Source organism: Drosophila suzukii, unplaced genomic scaffold (assembly GCF_043229965.1).
Source record: "Drosophila suzukii unplaced genomic scaffold, CBGP_Dsuzu_IsoJpt1.0 scf_24, whole genome shotgun sequence".
Taxonomy (NCBI): domain Eukaryota; kingdom Metazoa; phylum Arthropoda; class Insecta; order Diptera; family Drosophilidae; genus Drosophila; species Drosophila suzukii.
In genome coordinates, this window is record NW_027255911.1 from 262,158 (window position 1) to 289,688 (window position 27,531).

Genomic DNA, 27,531 nt, shown 5'->3' on the forward strand with positions numbered 1-27,531 from the left:
TCGAAGTACGCACTGTGTCGATAGTAAATTTTGATCTACAAAATATAACTGAATTGTTGAAAGAAATCTTAACGCCCATAGGTTACATGCAATTTTAGCTCCCGACACATTTTTTTTTACCCTTGCAGAGGGTATAATGATTTCAGTCAGAAGTTTGCAATGCAGTGAAGGTGACCTTTCCGACCTCATAAAGTATATATATTCTTCATGTTTTAACTGCAAGGGTATACAAACTTCGGCTTGCCGAAGTTAACATCCTTTCTTGTTTGTACTATAATTTGAAAGGGTAAGAAGGCAAAGTAGTCATTAAGCAAAATCTGAGAAATAAACATAAAAGTAAAAAACAACTTACTTTTTATATATTTTTAATATATATATTTTTATACCCGTTACTCGTAGAGTAAAAGGGTATACTAGATTCGTCGGAAAGTATGTAACAGGCAGAAGGAAGCGTTTCCGACCCCACAAAGTATATATATTCTTGATCAGGATCACTAGCCGAGTCGATCTAGCCATGTCCGTCTGTCCGTCTGTCCGTCTGTCCGTCTGTCCGTCTGTCTGTCCGGATGAACGCTGAGATCTCGGAAACTATGAGAGCTAGGCTATTGAGATTTGGCGAGCAGATTCCTGAGCTTCTTACGCAGCGCAAGTTTGTTTCAGTACAGTGCCACGCCCACTCTAACGCCCACAAACCGCCCAAAACCTACAGTTTTAGTGCTAGAGTAAAAATTTTAACTGAAATGTATTGTTTTTATCAATACCTATCGATTGACCCAAAAAAAAGTTTGCCACGCCCACTTTTACGCCCACAAACCGCGAAAACCTGTGACGCCCACAATTTTCATGCTAGATAAAAAATTTTAACTGAAATGTATTGGTCTCGTCAATACCTATCGATTGATCCAAAAAAAATTTGCCACACCCACTCTAACGCCCATAACGCTTAAATCTGTATACCGCCGGTAGGTGGCGCATTTTAATCTCGCTTTGCTGCTTGCATATCTCCATTTAGCTGAGTAACGGGTATCTGATAGTCGAGGTACTCGACTATAGCGTTCTTCCTTGTTTGATTATTATTTTAACATGTTCTAAAATGATGTTATGCCTTTGCACACAAAAATGCTTAAAAATCCCATTCTTTAAACTTTCACAAAAAATAAAAATATATGCTGACTTTTCCTGGGCTCGAACTCACGCCATTTAAATTATATTGAAAGTTCGACGCACTAGACCGCTAGGCAACCGACCTTCTAGTTTCAATGGCGATATCAGATGACTTTTTGTTCTACGAGAAAATATTAATAGCATATGCTCGGAAAAATTTGGCTTAAATAATAGAAAAATGTGGAATTTAAGAAAAAATAACTCTAAAAACATGTTTTATGGCGATTTTTTCTATATTTAGGCCGAATTCTCTTTTTTTTCTAATAATTTTAAAATAATGCTATGTGTGTAACAATGGCATACACTCAGTAGCCAAATATACACTATTCGAATTCCTTTCAGGGAGAACACATATATTATCTATCGAAATAAATAAATAAATAACACGAAACACGACTACCTATAGAAACATAAAGAATTTCAAAACACCCTATATTCAAAAGTTGAGGCCAAACTAGATAACAAAATGAAATCTAGAATCGACAAAAAGAATGAGAGTTAAGCCAAACCAACCACAGTAAATACAGACGATGTGGTATTTAGAAAAGAGAATGGAAGAGCACAAAAGTAACACAAATCCAAAATTAACAAGATAGGAAGCTAACTTAGCCAGTGTCGAGCGGAAGCTTTCTCCAAATGTCTACATCTCGTTCGCTCGCACAATTATTTATGGGATTTCCTACAATTTCAGCGATCAAGCCACCCCCGCCCCAACAATTCCTATGAGAGCTTCGATCCGGCTCGTTCCGTCTTATATACCACCTGCCATAGGAATAAGTCTTTTGAAAAAGTTTAATGCCGATAGCTAGAAAACTGAGAGACTAGTTTGCGTAGAAACGGACAGACAGACGGGCATGGCTAGGTAGATTCGTCTAGTGATGCTGATCAAGAATATATATACTTTATAAAGTCGGAAACGTTTTCTTCAATGCGTTGCCAGCTTCTGATGGAAATCAGAAACAAGTCCCCAATGCCATTCAAGACTTACCTTCACCACAGCACAAGAACCGCATGTTCAAAAGTTGGGACACCCCTTACTTAAAATCAAATTGGGGCAAGCCAGATTGTACTATCCCAAAGTCTTAAAATGATAGTGGATAACCAGCAAGAATTAACATTGAATGCGAACAAACGGGTAATAATTATTTTGGCATTACGGCTAGCAGCAAATAATTAAACTCTTTATAAGCAATTATAAAAATAAAATTTTCAAATCTATGAATTCAGAACACCAACTATTACATACCCTACAATATATACCCAGAATTAGTATGAATATCGAATTACTTAGGCATTATATAAGAGAGCAATCTTCATGCTAAATTAAAAATTGTACCAACTTTCATTGTTTCCGAAGAAGAGATAAACCTAATTAAACAGGAAATAGACAAAATGTTAGAACTACAAACTATTATGATTGGTACTAGAACTAGAGGTGAAAAATTTGACCACTCTTTAGACAGTTAGGGGTTTAACCATACTGTTGATCAGCAGATCCATACAAACTCAAATTTCATATCAGGAGTTTAAGCAATTCAACAACCTCGACCTCAACCTTATTTCATTAAAAGGCCAAGGCAGCTCTGTAACATTTTAGTATACAAGTAATCGCTATTTAGTTTAAAAACAAACAAGAAAGATAATAATTTAAGACTGTAACTTAAAATAAAATATATAATCATTTCAGTTTCGAAAAAGTGAAAAAATAATCACAGCTTGTGGGAAATTCGACAGAAACCTATCATCATAATCATTCCCTCTATTGCTGTTTAATTTTCAACAATTTGCGTCTAGATCTCTAGAATAGTTGACGGAAGGATTTCGTCAATCTTAGTATTAGGCCTTAAACTATTTCAAATAAATAGTTCAAAGTAAGCGACCAGAATGATTTCTTAAAAAAGTCTCCGTCTTTGTCGCAGATAGAAGGAGGCGTTACCGGTCCCATAAAGTATACGAGTATGCTGGGTTTGTTGACAAACGAAAACAATTCAGTTGGAGAAATTAAAAAAGGAGGAGTCTGCTGGTACACAAAGAAATTAAAATAATAATAAATGGAATGCTCAACGAATGTTTTTATTTATGTAAATTTGTAGTTTAAAGCTTCCTTCTCGTCCCACGGATGCTTCGCCATCTTTCCCGCGCCACCGCAGTCAAGCTCCGAGTCCCAATACGCATGTCAAACATTGAGGAAGTGGGAGCCGGATTGGGAACGGGGTTGATCCGCTGATGCTGCAGGAAGTCGCCCAGCTTCCAGACAGCTGGCTGGCTACGGCTTCTGTTTCTTCCCACTGGGATTCTCTAGTGTATCTCCTCCAGCACTTCAACTTATCTTTGGATTTGCCCCTGTTGTGGTATTGCTTCCTGTCGGTGAAATCCCATAATAAAGTGCAACAGCTTGGATTAGGCGTCCTATTTCATCTGCACTGACCTCCTGCAGTCGATTTTGCACGAACACCGCCACAGATTACATTTCTTGTTCTGTGGGCCGCGGCTAACGGCGTTCATCGAAATTTACTCGCTAAACCTGGTATTTTTTCTGGTATTTCCTTAGCCCATCGGAGTACCGCGCTAAAAACCAGACCCGACGAAAAGCGTTAGTCGCGTATTTGGTTCTCGCTCACTCCTATGGTTAGCTCGCGGTTTTCGTCGATGTGAGTACTGGGCTTACAAGTAAGAATGTAGATGATGCTCAAATTATTTGTAAGGACTTTCGTAATATTAAGAAATTGAATCCAAATATTAATTTTGCAATGTAAAATGAAATTTAAAAAAATTAATAATATATTTTATATATTTGTATACCTAGTTCAAATATTCAAAAGTTTTTAGTGGCATTTTTTATGGTATGTTAGTGATATATTTTGATATATGAAATAGTATATTTTAGACGGATAAATGGTGTTTTTCGTATTGTTCGCCACGGTCACGCTGTTCGGTTCAATCAGCCACGACCAATGCGTATTAATTTGCGTGAAATACTTTTGTTAAATTTTGAAACATCATAAAAGGATGAAAAGGCGCTGCCTTTGATATGTAAGTGGAACGCGCTTGAAAAATTAAGAAAAAAATCGCGCCCTCGGTGACGGACTCTATTGTTGAGCATTTCGAGAGCAAAAGCCTTGTGACTAAGGGCCGAAAAGAAACCTGACCCACCTTTTTTCGCCTGACGTCGTCCCGAATTAGATAAAATGTGCTAGCGTGGCAGTGTAATGCTAAATTATGCAGGTCTTTTGTTTTAACCCGCTCCATTTTTTCCAATTCCGCAGAACAAGTTCAATTGCCACAGTCAGGCAATGAAGGGCCCTGCAATTTGAACGCCGTGCCACTGCGATTTCGTTTTGTATATTTACATATGTATGTACATACATATGTCAGATCAGCCTGTAATACAAGAGGTACCTTCTGAACATTGTACATATGTCTGCCCGATTGACCTTACATGTGGTGTCACTTGTCCACCTTTTTATCAGATGGAGTTTCGACCATCCGTGGTTTTTGCGTAATCGCAATGCCAACTTTCCCATCAACCTATGTACCTGTATTTTGTAATAGCATGCCCATTGTGCGTTGTGTTGATCGTTGCTCTGGTTTCGATCTTTGCTTTTAGTGTGCTAAGCATCATAAACCTCTGCCCAAAGACCACTGTGGGCGGCAGTCCTCGCAGTGACGAAGCGCACCAGGAGAGTGTGTGAAGTCGACTACTATATATACATACACACGAATAATTGAAAATCTGCAACGATGATCCGATCATAGCGAGTGATTCACCAATCGAAAGGTATCCCAAAAACCAAAGGGTTTGCAGGACTAGGAATATTAATTTGAGAGAAAGAGCGGTGAAGTGTTAGAGTGAATGAAAACAATTTAAAAAGAGTATTTATTTAGTCGAATGTTCAAGTTTTTTTGTCCCAAATTTTATATCAGAACTTTTGTCTATTGAAGGTTTAAAGATGAACATTCCATTTATTTTTATTTAAATTTCTTTGTGTACCAGCAGACTCCTCCTTTTCAAATTTCTCCAATTGATTTGTTTTCCGTTTGGCAACAAACCCAACTTTCTTTGACAACTTCGGTCACACTACAAAGAATAAGTGATACTCTTAGCCGATCTGAGTACTAGGCTAAAACGGCTATAAACTGGGGTAATAGCCTCGGCACACAGCCACTTAAAATCGCTGTTGTTACTTTAAACAGATTCATGTACACATAGGGAATTTATGAAGAAAAATCAGCTGATCGACATTGGAGTACATTCTTTGTCAAACGTATAGAATGCTCTCAATGATTTCTTATATTAATTACGATATTACACCATCTATATATGATTGTTTTGAGAAAAACTATGTCCATTCAACTGAAGCAAGGATATGGCGATGCTCTACTTTTGTTAAGCTTATTTTTATACCCTTGCAAAGGGTATAATGATTTCAGTCAGAAGTTTGCAACGCAGTGAAGGAGACGTTTCCGATCCCATAAAGTATATATATTCTTGATCAGCATCACTAGACGAGTCGATCTGGCCATGTCCGTCTGTCCGTCCGGTTCTACGCAAACTAGTCTCTTAGTTTTAAAGCTATCGGGCTGAAACTTTCCCAAAAGTCTGCTTTCTTTTGCAGTATATAAGTCGGAACCAGCCGGATCGGACAACTATAACTTATAGCTCCTACTGGAATAATCAGAAGAAACAATTTTTAAAAAATATATCTGGTGTTTTTTAACATATAACCTTCTACGCTTGGAAATAACGAATTTTTATTAGTTCTGAATTTTGAATTTAATTTTATCAAAATCGGAAGACTATATCATATAGCTGCGATAGGAACGATCTGAAAATTGGTGGCAAAATAATATGAAGAAAAATATAGCTTCGGTGTTTTTGATATTGGGAATATCATTTTTTGTGTTTTTAGAATTTCGAATCAAATTTAATAATTATAACTCCAAGGGTGTACAAACTTCGGCTTGCCGAAGTTAACTTCCTTTCTTGTTTTGATATAATATTGCCGAACTATACAGGTGCATACATAATAGTTTAATAGCAAAATCTACTTTATTTTCATTTTCTGTTGCTTTACGCAAAGCGTTCAATTATTCCTAAATCATCTTGGCTCAAGTGATCGGTGAAACACCATCTGGGCACACCTGTTTTCGTTTTAAGTGTGTTTGCAAGCTACTTTCCAATTGACGGGCTTAAAACCTGAAGCGCGTTCCGCAGAGGCATTAAGAAGCAGAGCCACAGGAGTCCAATTCTGCATTAGAGGAGCGTAGATCGATCGGGTTACTCTTTAAACATACACACACAGATAAAATCACGGTTATTTAGCTGGGGCTGCCGTATCATTGCCTGCGCCCTGATATCTGCCAAATTCCAACCGATAAGGCTTTAAGTAGCCTCAAAACGATTTTATGTACATTTTTGCCTTTTCATAATTGCCTTGCAGACTGAAAACCGAAAAGTAATCAAGCATCTGTGCTAGCGACTCCATTATGACGACACCCACCGACCAACCTCAGCGGTTTGATAGCGGCGTGATCAACAGCTCTGAAGAACCCCCAACACAGCAGGAGCAACCGCAGCAATCTCAATCACAAAATGTGCAGACTAAGCTCTTACAGCACTTTCAGACAAACCGCATCGATTCGGCGCTGTGGGCCCTGCGGCTGCTGGTCATCTTCTTCACAGTCAGCTATGTTTTGCCCATCTTCAAGTGAGTACAAGGCTTTACACATTGCACTCTTTTATTTTCGACTCATACCACAACAGTTCTCAACAGAGCGCATTTAGCAAGGTCCTGCTGGCCAATGCGGCTATCTCTGCCCTGCGTTTGCATCAGAGAGTGCCCGCGTTCTCCTTCAGCCGGGAATTCCTTACCCGATTGTTTGGGGAGGACTCGTGTCACTATATGATGTACTCCCTAATTTTCTTCAACATCCGCCAATCGTTGCTAGTTCTGATCCCTGTGCTGCTCTATTCGATTCTGCATGCCTCCAGCTACTCCCTCAAGCTGCTCGATGTAAGCATATTATACTAAAAAACTTACACTCAATTCAAATAAATTTACTTGCAGCTGATTGGTCACAACTCGTGGTGGGGTGCTCGTTTTATCATATCCATTGTCGAATTTCAAGCCGCCAATATTCTGAAAGCCACCGCTTTCTGCGAGATCTTCATCATGCCCTATGCAATTGTGCTGACCTTCATGTAAGTTTTCCATATTTTTTCCATTTAGAACATTCTTTAATGCCAATTTTTTCGTGGAACTTTAGGAGCCACGCAGGATTGATGACCCCCATTATTTACTATCACTATCTGGTAATGCGCTACAGCTCGCGCCGTAATCCCTATCCTCGCACTGCTTTTGCCGAGCTTCGTATAATCTTCGAGGCGCTGGCTGCCCGATCGCCGCCCGCTGTGGGCAAGATCATTCGCGGAGGCATCGGGGTGGTCAACCGCCTAGCGCCGCCACAGCCACAGCCGGCCCCTGCCCAACAATAAAAGACGGGTTTTTAGCTTATAACAACTAATCCGAAAAGCTTACTTAAAAACCAATCCACTTATATAGACGTTAACTCAGGAGAGTGGGGTTCATCCGTATTATTTGTTAGTCCAAATTCGTTGCACCGTTTGCAAGCTCGTAAAACACCAATTTACAAAATAAAATCCATGAAACGCCCACACTCGTCTTATGGAAAATTCTGTTAGTGTGGCACAGTTTTCTTTTTACATTTTTTTTTAACTTCAAAATATTAGCCTTACAGATTAATATGATTGGACAAGTAACGCCATCGCAGAAGCTGGACAAAGATGAAAAACGTTTATTTTTGACGACTGTAAGTCGTCATATCGTATTACTCTAAAAAATGTGCCGAAAAATCGTAACACTGGACAACAAAGTGAACATTATTAAAAGGTTAAGGAGTATGGGAGCTAAGCGCAGGAGCTCGACAAAAATTTGCATTAAAGTATGTCAAAAAAACCTCTACGCTCGTTCAGGATGGTTATAAAGTATTTATTGACAAGGAATTTAATGAAATATATAAAGAACACAAGTTATAAAGAAATCTTGTTAGCTTGTGAGCGTGCGGCACACGTCTTGCTCCTTTGACGTTGCCAACCGTACTGCCCTATTTTTGACATCTCGGCGTTTCCTGACGATGATTAGTCTTCTGTTGCGTAGTCATAGTTTTCATCATTGGTATCCAGATCTGGGATTAAAGCACACCAAGGCTTCATGTGATCAATGGATACTACTTTGTTGTATCGTCGTTGAGAAACTGAACGATCTGGGAGGTCCTCAATTACGTATCGGTCGTTACGCAGAACCTGTGTAACAATATAAGGTCCTTTAAAAGCTGGATCCAATTTATGTCTATCTCCTGTCGCAGCTGGAACAAAATCGATCATAACCAGATCGTCTACACCGAATTTCTTTGGGGAAGTATGCCTGGCATCATAGCGTATCTTCCAATATTGCTGCTGTGCTTTAATGTTTTTTTCTGCTTGCTGGCGATTAACTTCAACATTGACTTCTGGTTCAGATTCCTGAGTTTAAGCTTGAACTGACCGATTTTTGGAAACATCTCTAACATTGAAGTTAAATACCAGATCGTTTGGAGTAAACTTTGTGGTGGAATTGATGTTTGTACCAAGGTTTTGATCCCAATCCTTATCGTTAGCTGTGTTAGTTTTCAATGCACTTAGTAACGTTTCATTTATACGTTCAGCCTGTCCATTAGCGCGAGGTGTGCGAACGGCCGTTTTGATGTGCTGAATTCCATTTTCATTAATAAAATGTTCGAACTCCTTTGATGTAAACGATGTGCCTCTATCCGAAATTAGGCGTACAGGTTGCCCAAAAACGCAAAAAATTTGTTTCAGGGCTTTGATAACTGGTGTCGTTTTTGTATTACGTGTTGGTATTAGAAAGCTGTATTTAGTAAAAGCACACACAACTACCAGTATGTGACAGTTTCCGGTTTTACTTCTTATGAACGGCCCAAAGTGATCAATGTTAATTGTTCGGAACGGTATGGGTACTACTTCCTGCAAGTAAAGTTCACCCTCAGATTTTCCGCCTTTTACCTTATTCACACAGCATTCAGGGCAAGAAGCAATGTAGGACTTGATATATCCACGCGTCCTTGGAAACCCAAAATATTTCTTTAGTCTTTCCAAAGTCTTTTCGGTTCCAAAATGTCCTGCTTCATCATGGTTGCACTTTGTAACGCGCCATCTGATTGCTTGAGGTACGCCCAATTTGTTGCAATCATCAGTTTTCCGATACAATCGACTGTTACAGATGACATAGTCTGTTTTAAATTGACTCCACTGGTTACTGGCGTCCTTGTTGGCAAAAACCTCCTGCATCTGCATTGTGTAAATCCAGTCTTCGTCGATGGGAACTATCTTTAAGACGTCGTCTGCTACGGTTATTATTTTGTCCTCCGGTGGATGTACTGGATTCCTACTCATTCCGTCTACATGAGTCATTTGCTCTCCAGGTCGATGTTTGCATTTAAAGTCGAACTCTTGTAGACGTAGCCACCAGCGTGCGATTGGAGGTTGTAGAGCAGTGGATTCCTTGAGCGTTGCTACAGCGTTGCAATCGGTCACCACTACAATCTCGGATCCAATGAGATTAATGCGGAATCTTTCCAAGGACTCGGTAATAGCTAACACTTCTAGCGCATAGCTTGAGTAGCGGCTCTCAGCATCTGAGCAAAGCCTGCGGTCATAAAATACAGGCCTGAGTCCTTCGTCTTCTTCTTGCAGTAAAACGCTTGCAATACCTTTTGCTGCTTGCATCCGTGTGTACTTCGTGGCGCCGAGCTGGATCATAAAGAGTCAATACGGGCTGCGATGCGATAGCTTCCTTTAAGTTTCGGAATGCTGTTTCTTGTTCTTCTTCCCACAGGAACTCTTGACTTTTCTTCAGAAGCTTACTCAAAGGAGCTGCCATTATGCTATATTCCTTGACGAACTTGCGGAAGAATCCAGTAATGCCGAGAAATCTGCGTACATCAGCATCGTTTTGCGGCGTTCCATAATTGCTGATGCATATGGTTTTCTCGATTCCTGGCTGAATTCCGTTTGCCGTTATTAGGTGTCCTAAAAACTTGACCTTACTCTGCAGGAAGGAACATTTGGATGGCCGTAAAGTTAGACCAGCTGAACGGATTGCCTGTAGAAACTCGTTTAGAATGACAAGTCCTTCGTCAACTTTTTTCGATGGTATAATAACATAACTTATTATGTTGCGTTGGTGTTCTAGCTGTCGTAGCAAATCCATGATGACCTGAAATACCATTGATGCATTTAGCAAGCCAAATGGCATTACGTTGAACTCGTAGAGTCCATCAGGAGTCAGAAATGCAGTAAATTTCTTGCTTTCCTGGCCCATTGGAATCTGGTAATATCCCGAAGTCATATCCAGAGTTGTAAAGTACGAGTTTCCAGACAGCTTGGCTAATTGTTCTTCTACAATTGGCATTGGATATCGTTTTTTTACAGTGACTGCGTTGAGAGCTCTATAGTCGATGCACAGTCGACTTTCTCCGTTTGCTTTGGGAACTAATATCGCCGATGATGCATATGGTGAGGTGCTCTTACTGATGATGTTGTGCTTAAGTAGGAGATCTAACTGAGATCGGAGTGCATCCCTTTTAGAAAATGCAACTTGGTATCGACTACCCAGTATCGGTGTTGCCGTTGTCACCTCGATGTCCATTACAGTGGTATTGCATCTGTCAATATGGGAAAGGTCTTCGGCAAAGCAACCTGTATATCTATGCAACATACCTCACCTCATTGCGCTTGGAGCTACTGACGTCAGCGCTTATATTAAAGTTGATTGCTGATTCCTCTGCTTGCATTATCGAGTCTGAATTTCCAATCTGTTCGTAGACCTTACTGCAGAGTAAGTCTCTGCCCATGAGAACGTCGTAAGGAAGAATGTCATCTGGTACAATGTGAATGCGTATATAAATTTCGCTGCGTTCTGTTTTCACCGAGGTAAGTATACATTCCTTAGTCTCCACTATTGATCCACCAAATCCTTGTAGACGTTTTACCGATTTCTGTCGAATTGATCGGCTTGGAACAGCCGACTCTCTAATAAGTGAATGATCGCTGCCAGTATCGACGAATGCTAAAAACTCTTTTCCTCCAAGCTCAATAGTCTTCATTATGGGTGGGTACTCTTTGGTATTTGCTGCGTCTACTTGAGCGACTGATGATACCTTTACCCTGCAATACTTAGCTTCATGCCCAACCTTTGAACAGATTGAACAGCGTGGCTTCTTCTACGGATCTGGATACTTGGCAGCTATGTGACCCATTTGGTTACAATTAAAACATTTTGGTCCTTTGGGTTTAGCCTCACCACCTGTTACATCTGGCCTTTCGTGTAAACATACTGAGAAGAAGCTCTTTGTTGCTGCAGTGTTTGCACTGTTTTCATTTTGTCCAGAGACCTAAACAGTTCTGAACACGTCTGAAGATTCATAGCTAACAAAGCCTTCGTGCAGTCGCTTTGGTGCAATCCGTTAATAATATAAGAGCAGTTCCCTGTGAACATCAGCTGTGTTTACCACGCTTGGAAAATCTTGTAAAATGGGGGTCTTAAACTGTTCCCAAGATTGGAATACAGTCTGTGCATCTAACCATTCCTTAGCGACACCTCTCACTTTATGCTATATGGCAAACAATACTGTCCCATCATTCCATTCATAAACGCGTTGCAACTGCTAGGTTTTGCTTATAAACTGTTGTGAAGTGATGTTGCCCCTAACTGAATCATACTCGGATAACACACCGATCGCATCCTTGATGATGGTGTTGGTGTAAGCAGTGCGTTCGGGGCTTTCTCCGATCCTTTGATGAGGTTGTTCTTGGCCTGGTGGTGGTATGCCAAAGCAGCCGGTGGACCTGCGGCGCTCCCTACGTTAGCTTTCCCCGAAGTCGCATTTTGGGAACCGTTTGGGATAAGCTAATCATCAATTGCTTCAGCTCGTCAATTTGAGATTGTACGGTATTTGAATCGAAATCGTAGTCATCGCGTTTGATTTCATCACATCCCAAGATATGTGTGAGTTCGTCGATTTTAGCCTGTTTGTTTCCGACTACTGGAATACTGTTCGTGCGTAGAATAATATCCAGATCGGCAACCCTTAGTTGACCTAGTTTAACTAACATTTTTAGTTAACCTCGTGGTCCGTGGTTCCTTCTCAAGTTTTTTTTCTCACACCTGGTGCTTTTTCACCGCTTTTTTCCTCTAGATGCTTCTTAAAAAGTGGCCGTATTGCCGTTCTGCCGTTTTACCGCCTTACTTTTGACCGTGTTGCCTAGCCCATTGTGGCGTTGCCTTTTTGTCAAATTTTGCAATCCTTCATTCTCCGTTCTTCGTGAATAAAATGCAACTTTTTATATCATTTTATTGCTGTTTGGAGCTCGTATCCCACTTCTGAATTGTCAAAAATACCTCTGCGCTCGTTCAGGATGGTTATAAAGTATTTATTGACAAAAAATTTAATGAAACATATAACGAACACAAATTATAAAGAAATCTTGTTAGCTTGTTAGCGTGCGGCACACGTCTTGCTCCTTTGACGTTGCCAACCGTACTGCCCTATTTTTGACACGTATATAACCTATCTGTAATCTTAGTTTTCGACCCTTAATCTGGGCTTTTCTAGTTTGATTAAAGATTTGCTCGAGAGTAAGTACCCAATTTTTAAAGTGTTAGTTCCCTTTCATTAGATTCGCATTTAAATTTTCAAAATTCCTTAAAACAACTATGAGTAGTTTGATTTAATGTATTTGGTTCACCACTAATCACAAAAAAACTAATGTGATGACTACGGTGCACCAAGAGGCATCTTTACCCGATTTATTAATAGCAAAGGAAATCTTAAAAAGTCAGAGTATCGGAACTAATTGAGTATGATTTCAAGTAGTAGGCTTTGAAAAAATGTGCGTAGCTATTCGAACTAGGGAATGTAATCATTAGTTATAAAATATAAATTAATTGATAATGATTAAATTTCATTTCAAAATTTTTTTAATGATAACCTGTACCTAAGAGAAATATAAAAAAACTTAGACCATAATCATTACTTTTGATAACAAAAAATTAAAAATAATAGTTATTAATGACTTTTTCTTAAACTAAAACTGATCAGAGTTCCGAGGTCTTCGCGTAAGACTTATTGCCATTCTAATTTCACATCCGACTAAAACTACCTCCACAATCGGAAAACCTAAAAAAAATAGTTTTCAAATGATTTAATATTACTACGATCTTTTGAACTCATTAGAGTCCCGAGGCATATAAATGAGGCATCGAAATTTCATTTCGTAAAACTGAAAATATCTAGATAAAATATAAAAAAAAAATAAGGTTTATAGTTTTAGGGCACACAACATATAACAATTTAGATGATTATGTATGTAAAAAATCTTGGTGGTAGATTTGTGTAATGGGAATTAACATTTGAGATTAATTTATATGAATTCTCAATTTAAAAGCTTAGTAACGGGTTCTGATAGTCGACACACTCGACTATAGAGAACTTTCTTGTTTTATATTTCGTTTTATTAAAAATATTCAAATTTAAAATTTGTTAGCTTTAAATTTAAAATATAACACGGAAGAAGGCTATAGTCGAGTGCCTTTACTATCAGATACCCGTTACTCAGTTAAAGGGACCAAAGAGAGAAAAACGGCAAGAGCGATAGGAAAGATGAGCTCGGGGAAGGAGAGGCATTGTCGTTGAGCAGCGCGACACTTCGATTTGAACTCTTGCTGAAATCGGGACTTGCTTCGCTAATTAAAATGGATAATTCCGAAAATGTCCATTTTCCGATATCAGAAGTAGAATCGGCCCTGCCACAAGACAGTACAAGTGTTATGACTGCATTGGAGGACCAAAATCGGGCGTTGTTGGAACTAGTGAAACAAATAAACACAATACGTGGGCCGGTACCGGAAGTGAAAACTACTTCAATATTGTTGGCGAAATTCGATCCTGGTAAACGGGAATTACCGCACACATTGTTGCAGGCACACCGCCGCCCCCCACACCGCGGCGACAGAGACGAATGGTCATTGGCCCATACATGTTGTGCATATGCGCTGAGCTAGGAAACCGGCGGAAGTAACCGGAGCCAGTCGACTCAGCAGCCTTAGCAACTACGCGGATTCCGCCAACTATGCAGATTCCTTTTCCCCATTCCATTTTATTCTCATTTATTCCACTTCATTCCATAAGTTAGCTTTCAGTTTACAAACGAATAAACGACCATTATAATTCTTTTTGTCAACCAACGAAGTTGTGTTTTTATTGAAATATAAAAACCCTCTTTGAATTCTCACTGAACACATAGATACTGTAATTGGCGCAGCCGGACCCGAACCAAGAGATCATAACGCTCAAACTCCTTATCGTACTACACCTGTAAGAGAGGTAAGTGAAGTGTAAAAAAGAGAGAAAGAAGTAAAGTGAAAACCAAAATTCGTGCAAGTGTACAAGAGCAAGTGTTTATTCGAGTTGTGACCGAATATGTGCATATCAAACGCTGATCAAGCACCGGGATCACATTATTGAAGGAAATAACAAATAATTATAAACGAGTGCAATAATTATAAAGATTCGTGACCGAGTATGTGCACATCAAACGCTGATAAGGCACCGGGACCACGGAATCGAAATATTCACTCTAATTTTTAAATAAAATAATGCATAATTATAAAGATTCGTGACCGAATATGTGCACATCAAACGCTGATAGGGTACCGGGATCACGTAATCAAAATATTCTCTCAAAATTTTGAATAAAAGAATATGTGCACATCTGATAAGGCACCAGGATCGCGTTAGAAAAAACGACACATATAAATTCAAGGGTTTCACTCGGATTGTGGCCGAGTATGTGCACGTCAAACGCTGATAAGGCACAGCCCTGAACGAGTTGAAAAACTAAAATACAATGTACATTTATTTTGCTTATCGTATTGTAATAGTAAAAAAAAAATAAAAAAATGTCGACACTAGCTCAAAATAAAAAAAAGAGAACAAAAATAATCCAACTGTACACTATGCCACAGTAGAATTCAAGAAATTACGTCACATTCTATTTTACCAAAGATATTCTCCTCTTTATTGTAGTCGCCATATGTTCACTGGCCTAAGATAATGAATTTTACCAAGTTAAAACAACTCACTAATTTCATTTATACATACACAGTACAGTCAACACTAAGCACAACACGAGAAAGAATACCACCGGAACAACACACAGCACTTAATATTTAAAAACTAGTCTCACAAAAATAACACATATATATTATATATTATATTTACAATTACGTATTATACTCACACATTTATACTATAGATACACTACCAACATCACAATAATCGAGGAATAAATAACTAATGTTAAAGAAAGTCAGCACAGCTAATAAACTTAGAAGCCGACTAGGTTTGAGAAGTGGAGGTAGCTTGACGGACATAGGCGAAGAAGAACAGCACAGTCAAATAGAACAGAAATTTCAACCCTTCAACCAACATGAATAGTGTAGATACATTTGCCAACTTACGAGGGTCCCTCCGTCAATCTGGAAACCTTCATTACCAGTGTCGAGGAGTTACTTATGCTCATTCGGTCCACATATCAGACGCCGAATGGGGAGATGATCGTCAGGGCTATTCGTAATAGAGTAAAGGGCAAGGCACACGAAGCATTGGACCTTTGCGGTACACCACTTATATAGGATGAAATCAAAGCAAATCTCTAACGTCTCTATACTAACAAAAAGACAGAAGCTATTCTGATTCGCGAAATTCAAAATTTACCAAGTGGACTTTCCATTAATAAACTTTTCTTTGCAAAAGCTAAGTTTGGAGGCCAACTTGTGTCATTTACTAATAATTCAGACCGCGTTGTCCAAAACCTCCTGAAAAACACGCTCTATACTCCGACACCTGCCTCAATGCATTTATTGTCGGATTAAATGGCCCACGTAAAACAATTATCAGATTCCAAAATCCGGAATGTATAGGAAAAGCTTACGAAATGGCACAAATAGAACAACGTTTTTATTACCAGAACTCTAGCGGTCAACGGAATAATCGTTACCACGAGAATTCTAACGATTCACAAAATAATCTTCGCCGTGAGAACTCGAATGATCATCAACATTTTTTACAAAGAGCATCGGACTACTAGTCGGCTTCTTAAATAAAAAATCCCATTGGAAATCCTTACCTTATGTTCTCTTATCATCAAAATCCATCACAATAAGCCCGCATAAATTTCTCATAGACACCGGGTCCACGTACTCTTTTATAAAACCGGCACTGATCACAAAAGACCATATTCAAAAACTAAACACACATATTAACATTCATACCGTTCTTAACACGTTTCAAATTCAGGAATATACAGACTTAATTATTTTCGAACAATTTGACACAACAGAAAAACCCAAATATGGAGTTCTTAAGTAGCCTAGAAGCAAAAATAATCATAGCAGATTCTATCCTAAAAATTACAAAGTTTTCCTTGCCAATCTTAACAAGCACAAATCCGGTAGACACGATTCATACCGTACCACTAAACACTAAGGTCCGATTGTCACTACCTATGAATTTAATGGAATGGGACTTCTTATTCAAGACCACAACATTAAGTAATGACTTATCAATCACGGGTGGATTATATACCGCAGTTGCAGGCTTTGCACACTTTGAAGTATGCAACATGTCAGATTAAGACCAAACATTATACTTACAGGAACCATTACAAGCAGAAACGGTCCCCACACAAGATTACGAATACTTAAACTGCATGTCCGCGGGGGGAACCTCAGAATCTACAGATACACACTCAAAATTAGATATCCAAACAGAGCACCTGAACAATGAGAAAAAACCGTACTTAATTAAACTTTGCAAACAGTTCAAACAACTTTTCTATAACGAAGATAATCAATTAACATTTTCAAATGTTGTCAAACACTCGTTTCCAATGGTTGATGATATCCCCATACACACTAAATCATATAGATACCCTTTTATTCATAAAGAGGAGACTCAAAAAAAAATTTTCAAAAACGCTTCAGCAGAATATTATTAGAAACAGCCGTTCCCCTTGGAGCGCACCTGTATGGGTCATACCCAAAAAAACTGACACATCAGGTTAAAAGAAGAAGCGATTGGTAATAGATTTTCGTAAATTGAACGAAAAACTATCTCAGACAGATACCCAATCCCTAATATAGCAGACATATTAGATAGTATAGGGAAAACGAAATGCTTCACAACAATTGATTTGGCAAGTGGTTATCACCAGATAGAGATGAACCCACGGGATGCAAACAAAACAGCATTTTCCGTCGAAAACGGACATTACGAGTTCACGAGGATGCCTTTCGGTCGGAAAAATTTGCCTCGTATATCTTGACGATATAATATTATCCCCTTTGTTACAGAACCATATTATGAACATTAAGTCAGTGCTTACTAATGCGAATTTAAAAATACAACCAGCGTAGTGCAATTTTCTTAGAAAAGAAATTAAATTCTTCGGACACATAGTGTTACACAGGAAGGTGTTAAGCCAGAACCCAATTTAAATGTAAACGAAGATCCACCGGGAATAACGGTTGTTCAAAAACCATTGAACCATTTCAATATCCAAACAATTTTCCAAATTGGGCCTTTAACCCCAGTACAGTTAATAACACCATTCCCCCACAAGATAAGAAGTACCTTCTCAGAACCCGTGTTCACGTTCAACTCAATCACTTCTATACTTCAAACTATTCTCAAAGCAAACAAAACACATGCCATATTGGCACCAGACAACGTCTTTTGCTTAAAGAAGCGTTTAACAACTATTTCACACGAAATAATTTATATAACATCTGTCGTTGCACATCACTTTTAACCGATCTGTCTAACCTAAAAGAGCAAAAGAGCTGGATCCAATCGTTTCATCTTAATAGCAGTCGATGAGAAATCGATGAGACCTTTGAACATCTCAAAAGAGACATTTTTTTTCCGCGCATGAAAGCACAATAATCAAGGACTGCGACATATGCTTACAGCTCAAGTACGACAGACAACCCCACAGACCATTCATGCAGACCCCACCTGCACCAACAGGTCCTTCAGATGTTGACCATAGTGACATTTATACAATCAATAATATTAATACTTTGACTATTATTATTATTATTGTTTATTGTTTAGACTTCCTAACGCAACAAGTTCTAAAACTTATAAATTACTGCGCTAGTCACAACTGCTAAACATATTTAAATTTGGACAAAATTGGTACTTAAATCTAATGACATACATTGTTACATTAATTGTTGAACATTTAGAATGACAAATAAAGTTAATTAAAAATTAAAAAAAACTGAGGAAAAGGTTTTGGGGATAAGTCGCAATGTTAAGATAGGATATGACACCTTATAGCAGACTAGAACTGCTATTTTTTAGGTGTGAGAGAAGTTTTGTCTTAAATAGTGTTGCGCTCCTAGTTTTTATTATGTAGTTGGGAAGCTCGTTCCACGTTCTAATCGTATTTATAAAAAATTGTCTATTTGAAAGCAGAAACCTGTGTTGGATGCAGATAAAATTCTTTGTTCTTGTAGATCTGGAGAATTGTAATTTTTCAAATAAGTATGATGGCTCTCTAGTGTATATAACTTTGTGTAAAAAGATTATTGTTCTACTTTTTATATAATCTGCCAAGCTTATATCAAATATCTTGTAAGCAAATTGAGTTATGGTCAGATCTATGCAAATTAAATATAAAACGCGCAATACTATTGTATGTGTCGAATTACGTGCGGGTTCCATTAAACGGAGTGCGTTTTGGTCTGAACACAGGCGTCGATTTACAGAGAGTGACTATTCGTTCTTGTAACTGCCTATACTGTTCCTGCGAACCACACACGGCGACTGCGCCACAACGCTGACGCCTCGCTAAAACGGTTCCTCTCAAAAAAGGACATGACAAAACCCACGAAGCCTGCAACGCAGCCGTGAGTCGTGCTACAGCGCGGCACATGCAACATTTCTAACGGTACCTTGCAAGGCGAGCAGAGAGAAACAATGATATTGCAAAAATGCAGGACATAAGATGACACAAGAGAGGACACAAGAATCTAGCATTCCTTATACACTGAGATATACCAATCGCCGACACGGCCATACTGACTCTAACACGACCTCGTGTATAAAAGACCATAGTTTTAGTTTCTCTTTTGCTTTCTTTTTATTTCTATTTTTTTAACAACCTTTTATTTTTACAACTTAAACAAATATTTCCACAACGAAATTCAATTTTCACATCTTAATTTATGTAAACTCATTAATGACCAACTTCACAAAATCGTATCAGACCTCCTTAGGACATACCTTAACATAAACTTTATCATTGTGCTTGGTTTTCATTAACAAATCAGGTCTTCAAGAATTATGTTTCAGTCTTACAAAAACAAACTTATTTTTAAACCAATTCTTTTACTCAGTTCATCCATTCTCATATCTAATGCACCACACGCCATGATCAAAACAAACATTAGTTTGTTCTGCACTTGTGCTTATATTAATATTACGAATCTGTTTATCGTCCACTCAGGCCACGATTCTGTCTCATTTCATCATTTCAATACTTTATCTTGCCAGAGGCTTTCTTATTTTTTTTTTTTTTATTTCATTTCTGTACTCTGCCATTTCGGTTTGGCCAGCAGTACTACATCTTTTTGCCACTTCACTTTCTTCAGCAACTTCAACATTCTAAATATTTTCATTTTCGGTCTCAACATTATTATAATCATCACACACATTAGGCTCCTCGGCAACTTCCCCATCTGGTAAAATTCTTAAATCTTCGTGAGCATACTTGTAAGTTCGTTTACTAGTTAATGACTTTAAAATGTACCTGTCACCCTCTAGAACCTGTGTTATTTCAAAAAGCTCCTTGAATTTTGGACTCATATTGGTTTGATGCCTTTCCTCGTTTTTAAGTAGTACAAAATCTCCAACATTGTGTCTACGTACTTTTGCCTTACTTTTATCAAACCGTTCTTTATCATACACTGCAGTATCTAAAACATTTTTTTCAGCTTGTGCTCCAACGTTCGATAGATCTACATCATTTTCTATGTCACTAGGTGGAAGTAATCTTAATGGCCGTGCTACTTTTCCCAATAACATTTCCAGAGGACTAGCCTTCGTCACACGATGAGTTGTACAATTAACTGCTAGCTGCACCTCTCCTAGCACATCCTGCCAATACTGTGTTCCAGTTTCAGCCGCCGTTAACATATTTTATAACGTGCTCATTGTTCGTTCCACTTGGCCATTAGCTCTACTAGCACCGGTGGCAATCAAGTGCAAGTGTATTTTGTGATCTGAACAAAATTCACTAAACTTTGCTCCAGTAAAACACCTTCCCTGGTCAGCTATTATTCGGTTTGGTACTCCAAACAACGAAATAGCGGACTTGACAGCCTTTATGCAACTCTCACTGTCCAATTTAAGGGTGTGACTAAGATAGACATATTTGGTAAACGCGTCAATTTGAACAATAACATACTCCTTTTGGTCACTCTTGCCGCTTAATTTCCCTGTTATGTCAATGTGGATTGTGGATTGTGTACTTTTCGGATTGGATGCAGCTCAGCCTGAATTTTTCCTGAGGTTGATTTAGACATTTTGCAAGTGATGCAGTTGTCAACAAATTTTTTGATGTATTTTGACATATTGTCAAACCAGTAAAAATCGTAAACTTTATCCAGTGTCTTTTCGAAACATAAATGCATAATCGACTCTTGAACTTGGTTTATAACGGACCATCTGAAAGCACGGGGCACCACCGCTAAACAGCGGGTTCTTCCATTCCTCTGTATTTTTCGGTGAAGTCTTAGTTCTGTCCTTAGGTTATATGTTTTCGCAATATCTTCATCAAGAGAAAAATCTTTTAATTTTGTCACGATTTCGGCTATGTCTGGGTCTCGCCGCTGTTCAGCAATGAGCCAATTACTTAAAATTTCGGCCAAGTTAACTCTCTTCTCCTTAATTACCTTAGGAGCAAAGGTAGTCCCTGGTGAGATAGGATTTCTCGACAAAAAGTCAACATGAGCCATTCTTTTCCCTTCTCTATATTGAATATCGAATGTAAATGACTGTAAGAAAGCCCACCAACGCTGTGCTCTAGGAGTCAGATCTTGTTTATTTCTTGACGCCTTCAATAAGTTACAGTCGGTATAAACAGTAAAGTTCCTGCCCAACACGTAATGTCGAAAATGTTTAATTGAGTTTACAACCGCTAAAGTTTCCAACTCATACGAGTGATATCTTGACTCTGCAGGGGAAGTAGTTTTGCTATAATATTCTATTACCTGTGGCTTGTTATTAATTTTGTGTAATAAAATTGCACCGTAACCATTGCCACTTGCATCTGTATGTAATTCAATTGGATAAATTGATTAAAAAACAAGGAAGAACGCTATAGTCGAGTACCTCGACTATCAGATACCCGTTACTCAGCTAAATAGAGATATGCAAGTAGCAAAGCGAGATTAAAATGCGCCACCTACCGGCGGTATACAGATTTAAGCGTTATGGGCGTTAGAGTGGGCGTGGCAAATTTGGACCAATCGATAGGTATTGACGAGACCAATACATTTCAGATAAAATTTTTTATCTAGCATAAAAACTGTGGGCATCACAGGTTTTCGCGGCTTGTGGGCGTTAGAGTGGGCGTGGCCTATTCGCGTAACAAACTTGCGCTGCGTATAAGGCTCCGGAATCTAAATCTGAAGTCCCAATTCTCTGTCTTTGATAGTTTCCGAGATATCCACGTTCATATTCACGATTTTTTAAAGTTTGTGGGCGGTTTATGGGCGTTAGGGTGGGCGTGGCAAACCTTTGGGTCAATCGATAGGTATTGATGAGAACATTACATTTCAGTTAAAATTTTTATTCTAGCATGAAAACTGTAGGAGCCACAGTTTTGGGAGGTTTGTGGGCGTTAGAGTGGGCGTGGCACTCTACTGAAACAAACTTGCGCTGCGTAAGAAACTCAGGAATCTGCACGCCAAATCTCAATAGCCTAGCTCCTATAGTTTCCGAGATCTCAGCGTTCATCCGGACAGACAGACGGACAGACGGACAGACGGTCATGGCTAGATCGACTCGGCTAGTGATCCTGATCAAGAATATATATACTTTATGGGGTCGGAAACGCTTCCTTCTGCCTGTTACATACTTTCCGACGAATATAGTATACCCTTTTACTCTACGAGTAACGGATATAATAACAAGGTAAGTACAGAAATAACTTGTTTCCGTATCTGTTCATGTTTTGCTTTCCGGAAATACGATGCTAATCCAATAAATTGTCTAAGTGCTGTTACAGACTGTGGAGGCGGAAGGGCAGTTAACGCTACAATTTTCTGAGGGTTGGGACGAATTTCACCAGCACTAACACTGTAGCCTAAATATTGAACCGATGTTTTCAGGAAAGAACACTTTGTAATATTGAATGAAAACCCAGCCTTTGTCAGAACATTTAAAACAAAAAAACGCGTCGCATTGTGTTGTGGCAGTTATCATGATATCATCCATATAGACGATAACATAAGAATTTGCTAAGTCCCCTAGCGCCTGCATTACTAAGCGTTGAAAAACAGAAACCGCGTTTTTAAGCCCGAATGGCATAGACAGAAACTCATACTGGCCATCTGGCGTCACAAACGCTGTGTACTTAATAGAACCCGCATGCAAAGGATTTTGGTAGTGTCCACTGGCCATATCTAAACATGTAAAATAATTAGCTCCTCGAAGTCTATCTATTTGATCCTGTATGAGTGGCAGCGGGTATTTATCAGCGACTGTGTTCGAATTTAGCTCTCTATAGTCAACGCAGAGTCTATCCGAACCTAATTTTCCACAAAAATGACACTCGATCGAAGATTGCTTTTGTCGTTTTGGATAAACTTCAGATTGATGCCCCACAAAGCCACTTTTCCTTTTATTAAATGTGAACGCTTTTAATTCGGACTGTAGATCGCTTCTGGTTCGAACATTTGATGTGAAACTTAAACGCTGCAAACGGTTATCAAAGCTTGCCAGCAATGCGAGAGTCACGAACACAGCAATTTCTTCTTTCTCCATTTCACGCCATTTCGTCGTTAGTTCTGTAACCATGCGGCTTGCGTGCAGCGCGAGACACTCGCCATCAGTCGGTCGCTTTGTCAGCATATTTAGAAACATAGCGGCTGGTGTTTCTAAAGTATCAAAGCGCTGTATGAACAATTCCTTGAACTCGAGTCAGGTTATATGAGCATAGCACACTTGGGACAGCCACTGCGAAGCGCTACCCTCCAATGCTGAACTTTAAGCCACAACCAACGCACTGCCTTTCAATGTATTTTTTTGTAATATAATTTCCACCGTTGAACACCACGATGAAGCGATGGCACCTGCCTTGTCTGGGTTGAATTTGGGTAGGTGCACCGATTTGCTCTGCCCTGCATCAGGTTCCGTTGTTTTAATGGCTCGCACAAGATCGATCAAATTTTTAATTTGCAATTCCATGATGGCACGCCATTGTCCATCCATTGTTGTAGGTTGAGGGCCAGATCCCACTTCTGATGTCGAATTACGTTCGGGTTCCATTAGAGCGGAGTGCGTTTCGGTCTGAACACAGGCGTCGATTTACAGAGAGTGACTATTTGTTCTTGTAACTGCCTATACTGTTCCAGCGAACGCCTCGCTAAAACGGTTCCTCTCAAAAAAGGACATGACAAAACCCACGAAGCCTGCAACGCAGCCGTGTGTCGTGCTACACTTTTTGTAGCGCCGCACAGGCAACAGTTCTAACGGTACCTTGCAAGGCGAGCAGAGAGAAACAATGATATTGCAAAAATGCAGGACATAAGATGACACAAGAGAGGACACAAGAAACTAGCATTCCTTATACACTGAGATATACCAATCGCCGACATACTCGTATGCTATTTTCAGCTTATGTTGACTTGCTACACCACAATTTGCATAGATCTCTAGACCATAGAAGAGTGTGGGTATTATACAAGACTTTGCAATTAGAATACGGAATAAGGTCATTCCAGTTCAAGGTTCTATTAAATGTGATACCCAAATTATTGGCGGTTTCCATGTACTCAATTGGTGTTTTAATAATAATTTAATTTAATTTAATTTAAAATTATTTCTTCTTAAAAATTAAATTTTAACGGATTGATGGCAAGACCGTTGTTTTGTTTACTTTTGCTCCAAGCTCCATTCTACAAATATCTAAACACTCACTAATTCTGTTTAAGGGACGACTAACATACATTTCAACATCATCAGCATATAAATGGACATTACCTGTCGACAGCACAGACGGAAGATCATTTATATATAGTGTGAATAATAGTGGTCCAAGAACCTAACCCTCGGGTACACCACGCTTCAGATAGGCAAACGAAGAACAAATACGAACGATTCAACATATTGGCGACGATTTTAAGTTTGACGGCAGTATTGGAGAAGAAATACAAATTTTTGAGTTTTGAGCACAGGATTTCATGATTTACTGTGTCGAAAGCTTTGCTGTAGTCCAGCAATAGTAAGAAGGTGACATACGAGTTGTCCGTCTGTTGACGAATATCTTCAGTTTGATGGTCATTTAAGAGGCTATTGACAGATATAAAATTATTTATTTGTGATGCGACAATATTTTCAAACACCTTCGAGAGGTACGGAAGAACAGATATCGGCCGGTATTCTTTGTTTGATTTAGGTATTGGGATAATTTTGGCGGTTTTTCAGCGATCCGGGAACGTAGACGTGGTAAGAGCCGTGTTAAATATGTGCGTAAGGTAAGGGATAAGTTTGGGAAGTAGAATTTTTATAAATTTAGGATGAATATCGTCAGATCAAATGAATGAAGTCAGGTACGTGTTGGTTGTGACCTCAGGAACTTGGCATTCTGCTAATTTAAGGTTGAGTTCATCTATGTCAGCATCTAGTTCCTGTGATGTCTTTTGTTTTGTTATATTTGCCATTATATTTTCGTTAAAAGAATTGTCATTTGTTATAACTGCCATGGGCAGATCTTTATTCAGGAATGGTCAAAATATGAATGAATTACAGCTAGCTATTTGCGGCTGCGCTGCCTGCAAACATTGGCAGCGGCCGTCATTTATATATCGAAATATATGCTCGCAATTGTATTTGTGCTGGTAGCACTGAGAGCGCGAGAGAAGTTGTACATGCAAAATAATAACTTCACTCGTGAATTTATTAAAAAAATGTATTTTTATTTTTTATTCACTAAGTTACAGTTTACAACATTTCTTTAGTATCGACTTTTATTCTTGGTGGTTAACTTCTTATACAACCGATCTTCTCGGATGCAAACGGACTGCATGGCCAAGGGCCGCTTATCTGATAATCAAACCTCGGTTTAAGAGAATTGGGGAACTCATTAAGAGTTGGACAAGGGTTGGACTCAAGGGAGTCGGGAAATCGGATGATCTAATTCTCTGCTCAATTGCCAAACGGATTACGCTGCAGTTTTGGGGATCGCCGGGTGTTGACCGGATGCTTGTGTTTAGTGCCGGATAAACTGAATTAAGATGATTTGTCAATTCGACTATAATTTGATCCTCAGTGGTATTTTCATTTTCGGACATATTATTTTCGGGGGTTATTTCAATATGAATTTGCCGTGGTTTGAATATTAGATATTTTTTGAATTTAAATACAAGCGTGATAATTACATATATTAAAATTAACATGATTAGTATAAATGTTATTGGGATTTGAGTTTGTTTAATTTGAATAAACGGGTTTAATATGTTAATGTTATCGAATGAAAGTTCCGAATCATTTGACATAAGATATTCGGATACTAAAAAATCATTATACTGTTTAGCAGTGATTATGGTCGAGATTAGAGCAGGATATATTATTTATTCTAGAAGTACTATTAAAAGTAATTAAAAATGACCCATTTAAATGAGTATCATTAACAGTATTATAACCATTTATAGAAATGGCTCCTTCTTGGATTACATCAATTTTTTTATTATATTCCCTGATTTTATTACAAAGGGATTTTTCTCCATTTAGTAGCCTAGTGAAACAAGTACTTTCTGGGCTTAAAGTGCCATAATTATTAAATATTTCTGTCTTAAAATTAGAAATTACATAGTACCTATTGTTACATTTGGCGACATGATTATCAATTAATAGTTTTCCATCATTGTGTGAGATGGATCTTGCGTTATACACTTCGCAACGGTTTTTTATGATGGGGTATTTTATATATATTACAATTAATTCTTGGTGTATGGCGATTTTAAATTTTGATATATCTAATATGTCAGTAATTACTACAGGTTTCTGTTCGTGTTTATATATTTCTTGGATTTCTTCAGCGTTCAAAATTTTAGTGTTGAAAACATCTATTTTTGCTAATGTAATTGTATCCATTAAATTCATCAGATCGTAAGTGAGCAAGCGAAGAAGGTGTTTTCTGAATGGAAATTCTTGATTTGAAATAACTGTTTGAAGATTCTCAGATAGGGTTTTTATTTCTTTAAATAATTTAGAGTTAATAACAAATTGATTGTTATTATTTTGGATTAAATCATCAATTTTATTTTGCACCGTTATCAAATCATCGTGATCGGGAGTCCCTGCTATCTATCTTTTTGCCCTACTTGGTAAAATTTGTGAGAGGAGCATTTTAATAATATCTAAATCATAGGAAATTTCCCACTGTAAATTATTATTTTTGTTTATGTGTGCTGATTCGAGTTTGATTATGTCTTTATATAAACTTAAATTAGTTATATGAAATAGGTCAGCGTATGAATCATAAATAAGAATGTCTTTTGTATCCTTGTAGAGGAAAAAATCATGGTTCGTGTAGTCCATTATTTTGGAATTGGTAGCCGCTACTATCAATAATACAAATATTATTGAATTCATTTTCTGTAATTTAAGACAAACTGTGTTTAAGTTTTTATGTTATCTTTATGAATCGTACGATTTCTATTGTTTATGATAACCTTATTATGTAAATTCTCCTTAACTACTTGTTTTTTATATCTAGAGATAAGCTTATTCCTTTCCCCGTGTTATTTCTCATAAATGACTTCCCCTACGAGATAGTCCTTTTCTTTTCTACCTTTGTTGTGAGAACTTAACATTTGCTCTTGTGCCTGTTTTAATAACTGTGGAACAGTATCATGTTCGATTTTATTGTATAAAATGTATAGTCATGTTATACTTCTGAGCTGCTTTAATTATAACTTCAGAATAGTCAAC

The 27,531-nt window shown here is 38.3% G+C and overlaps 1 protein-coding gene and 1 long non-coding RNA gene across 2 annotated transcripts; one reads left to right on the plus strand and one right to left on the minus strand.

Annotated features, from left to right (window-relative positions):
- Positions 1-3,216: 3,216 nt before the first annotated feature.
- LOC136117801 (uncharacterized) lies at positions 3,217-5,312 on the minus strand. The gene is made up of 2 exons (XR_010655360.2): positions 4,604-5,312; positions 3,217-4,545 (listed from the first exon to the last, which is right to left on the minus strand). It is a non-coding gene; the product is annotated as an uncharacterized lncRNA (long non-coding RNA).
- Kr-h2 (Krueppel homolog 2) lies at positions 4,039-7,838 on the plus strand. The gene is made up of 5 exons (XM_017071362.4): positions 4,039-4,197; positions 6,606-6,872; positions 6,929-7,178; positions 7,233-7,366; positions 7,432-7,838. Exons 2-5 carry the CDS (start codon positions 6,652-6,654, stop codon positions 7,658-7,660), a joined length of 834 nt encoding a protein of 277 aa, XP_016926851.1. The 5' UTR covers positions 4,039-4,197; positions 6,606-6,651; the 3' UTR covers positions 7,661-7,838.
- Positions 7,839-27,531: the final 19,693 nt, after the last annotated feature.

Coding starts and splice junctions, on each gene's coding strand:
- Kr-h2 (XM_017071362.4), top strand. CDS start 6,652: ATGACGACACCCACCGACCAACCTCAGCGGTTTGATAGCGGCGTGATC. Junction 7,179..7,232: donor ACTCCCTCAAGCTGCTCGAT/GTAAGCATATTA, acceptor ATTTACTTGCAG/CTGATTGGTCACAACTCGTG. Junction 7,367..7,431: donor GCAATTGTGCTGACCTTCAT/GTAAGTTTTCCA, acceptor GTGGAACTTTAG/GAGCCACGCAGGATTGATGA.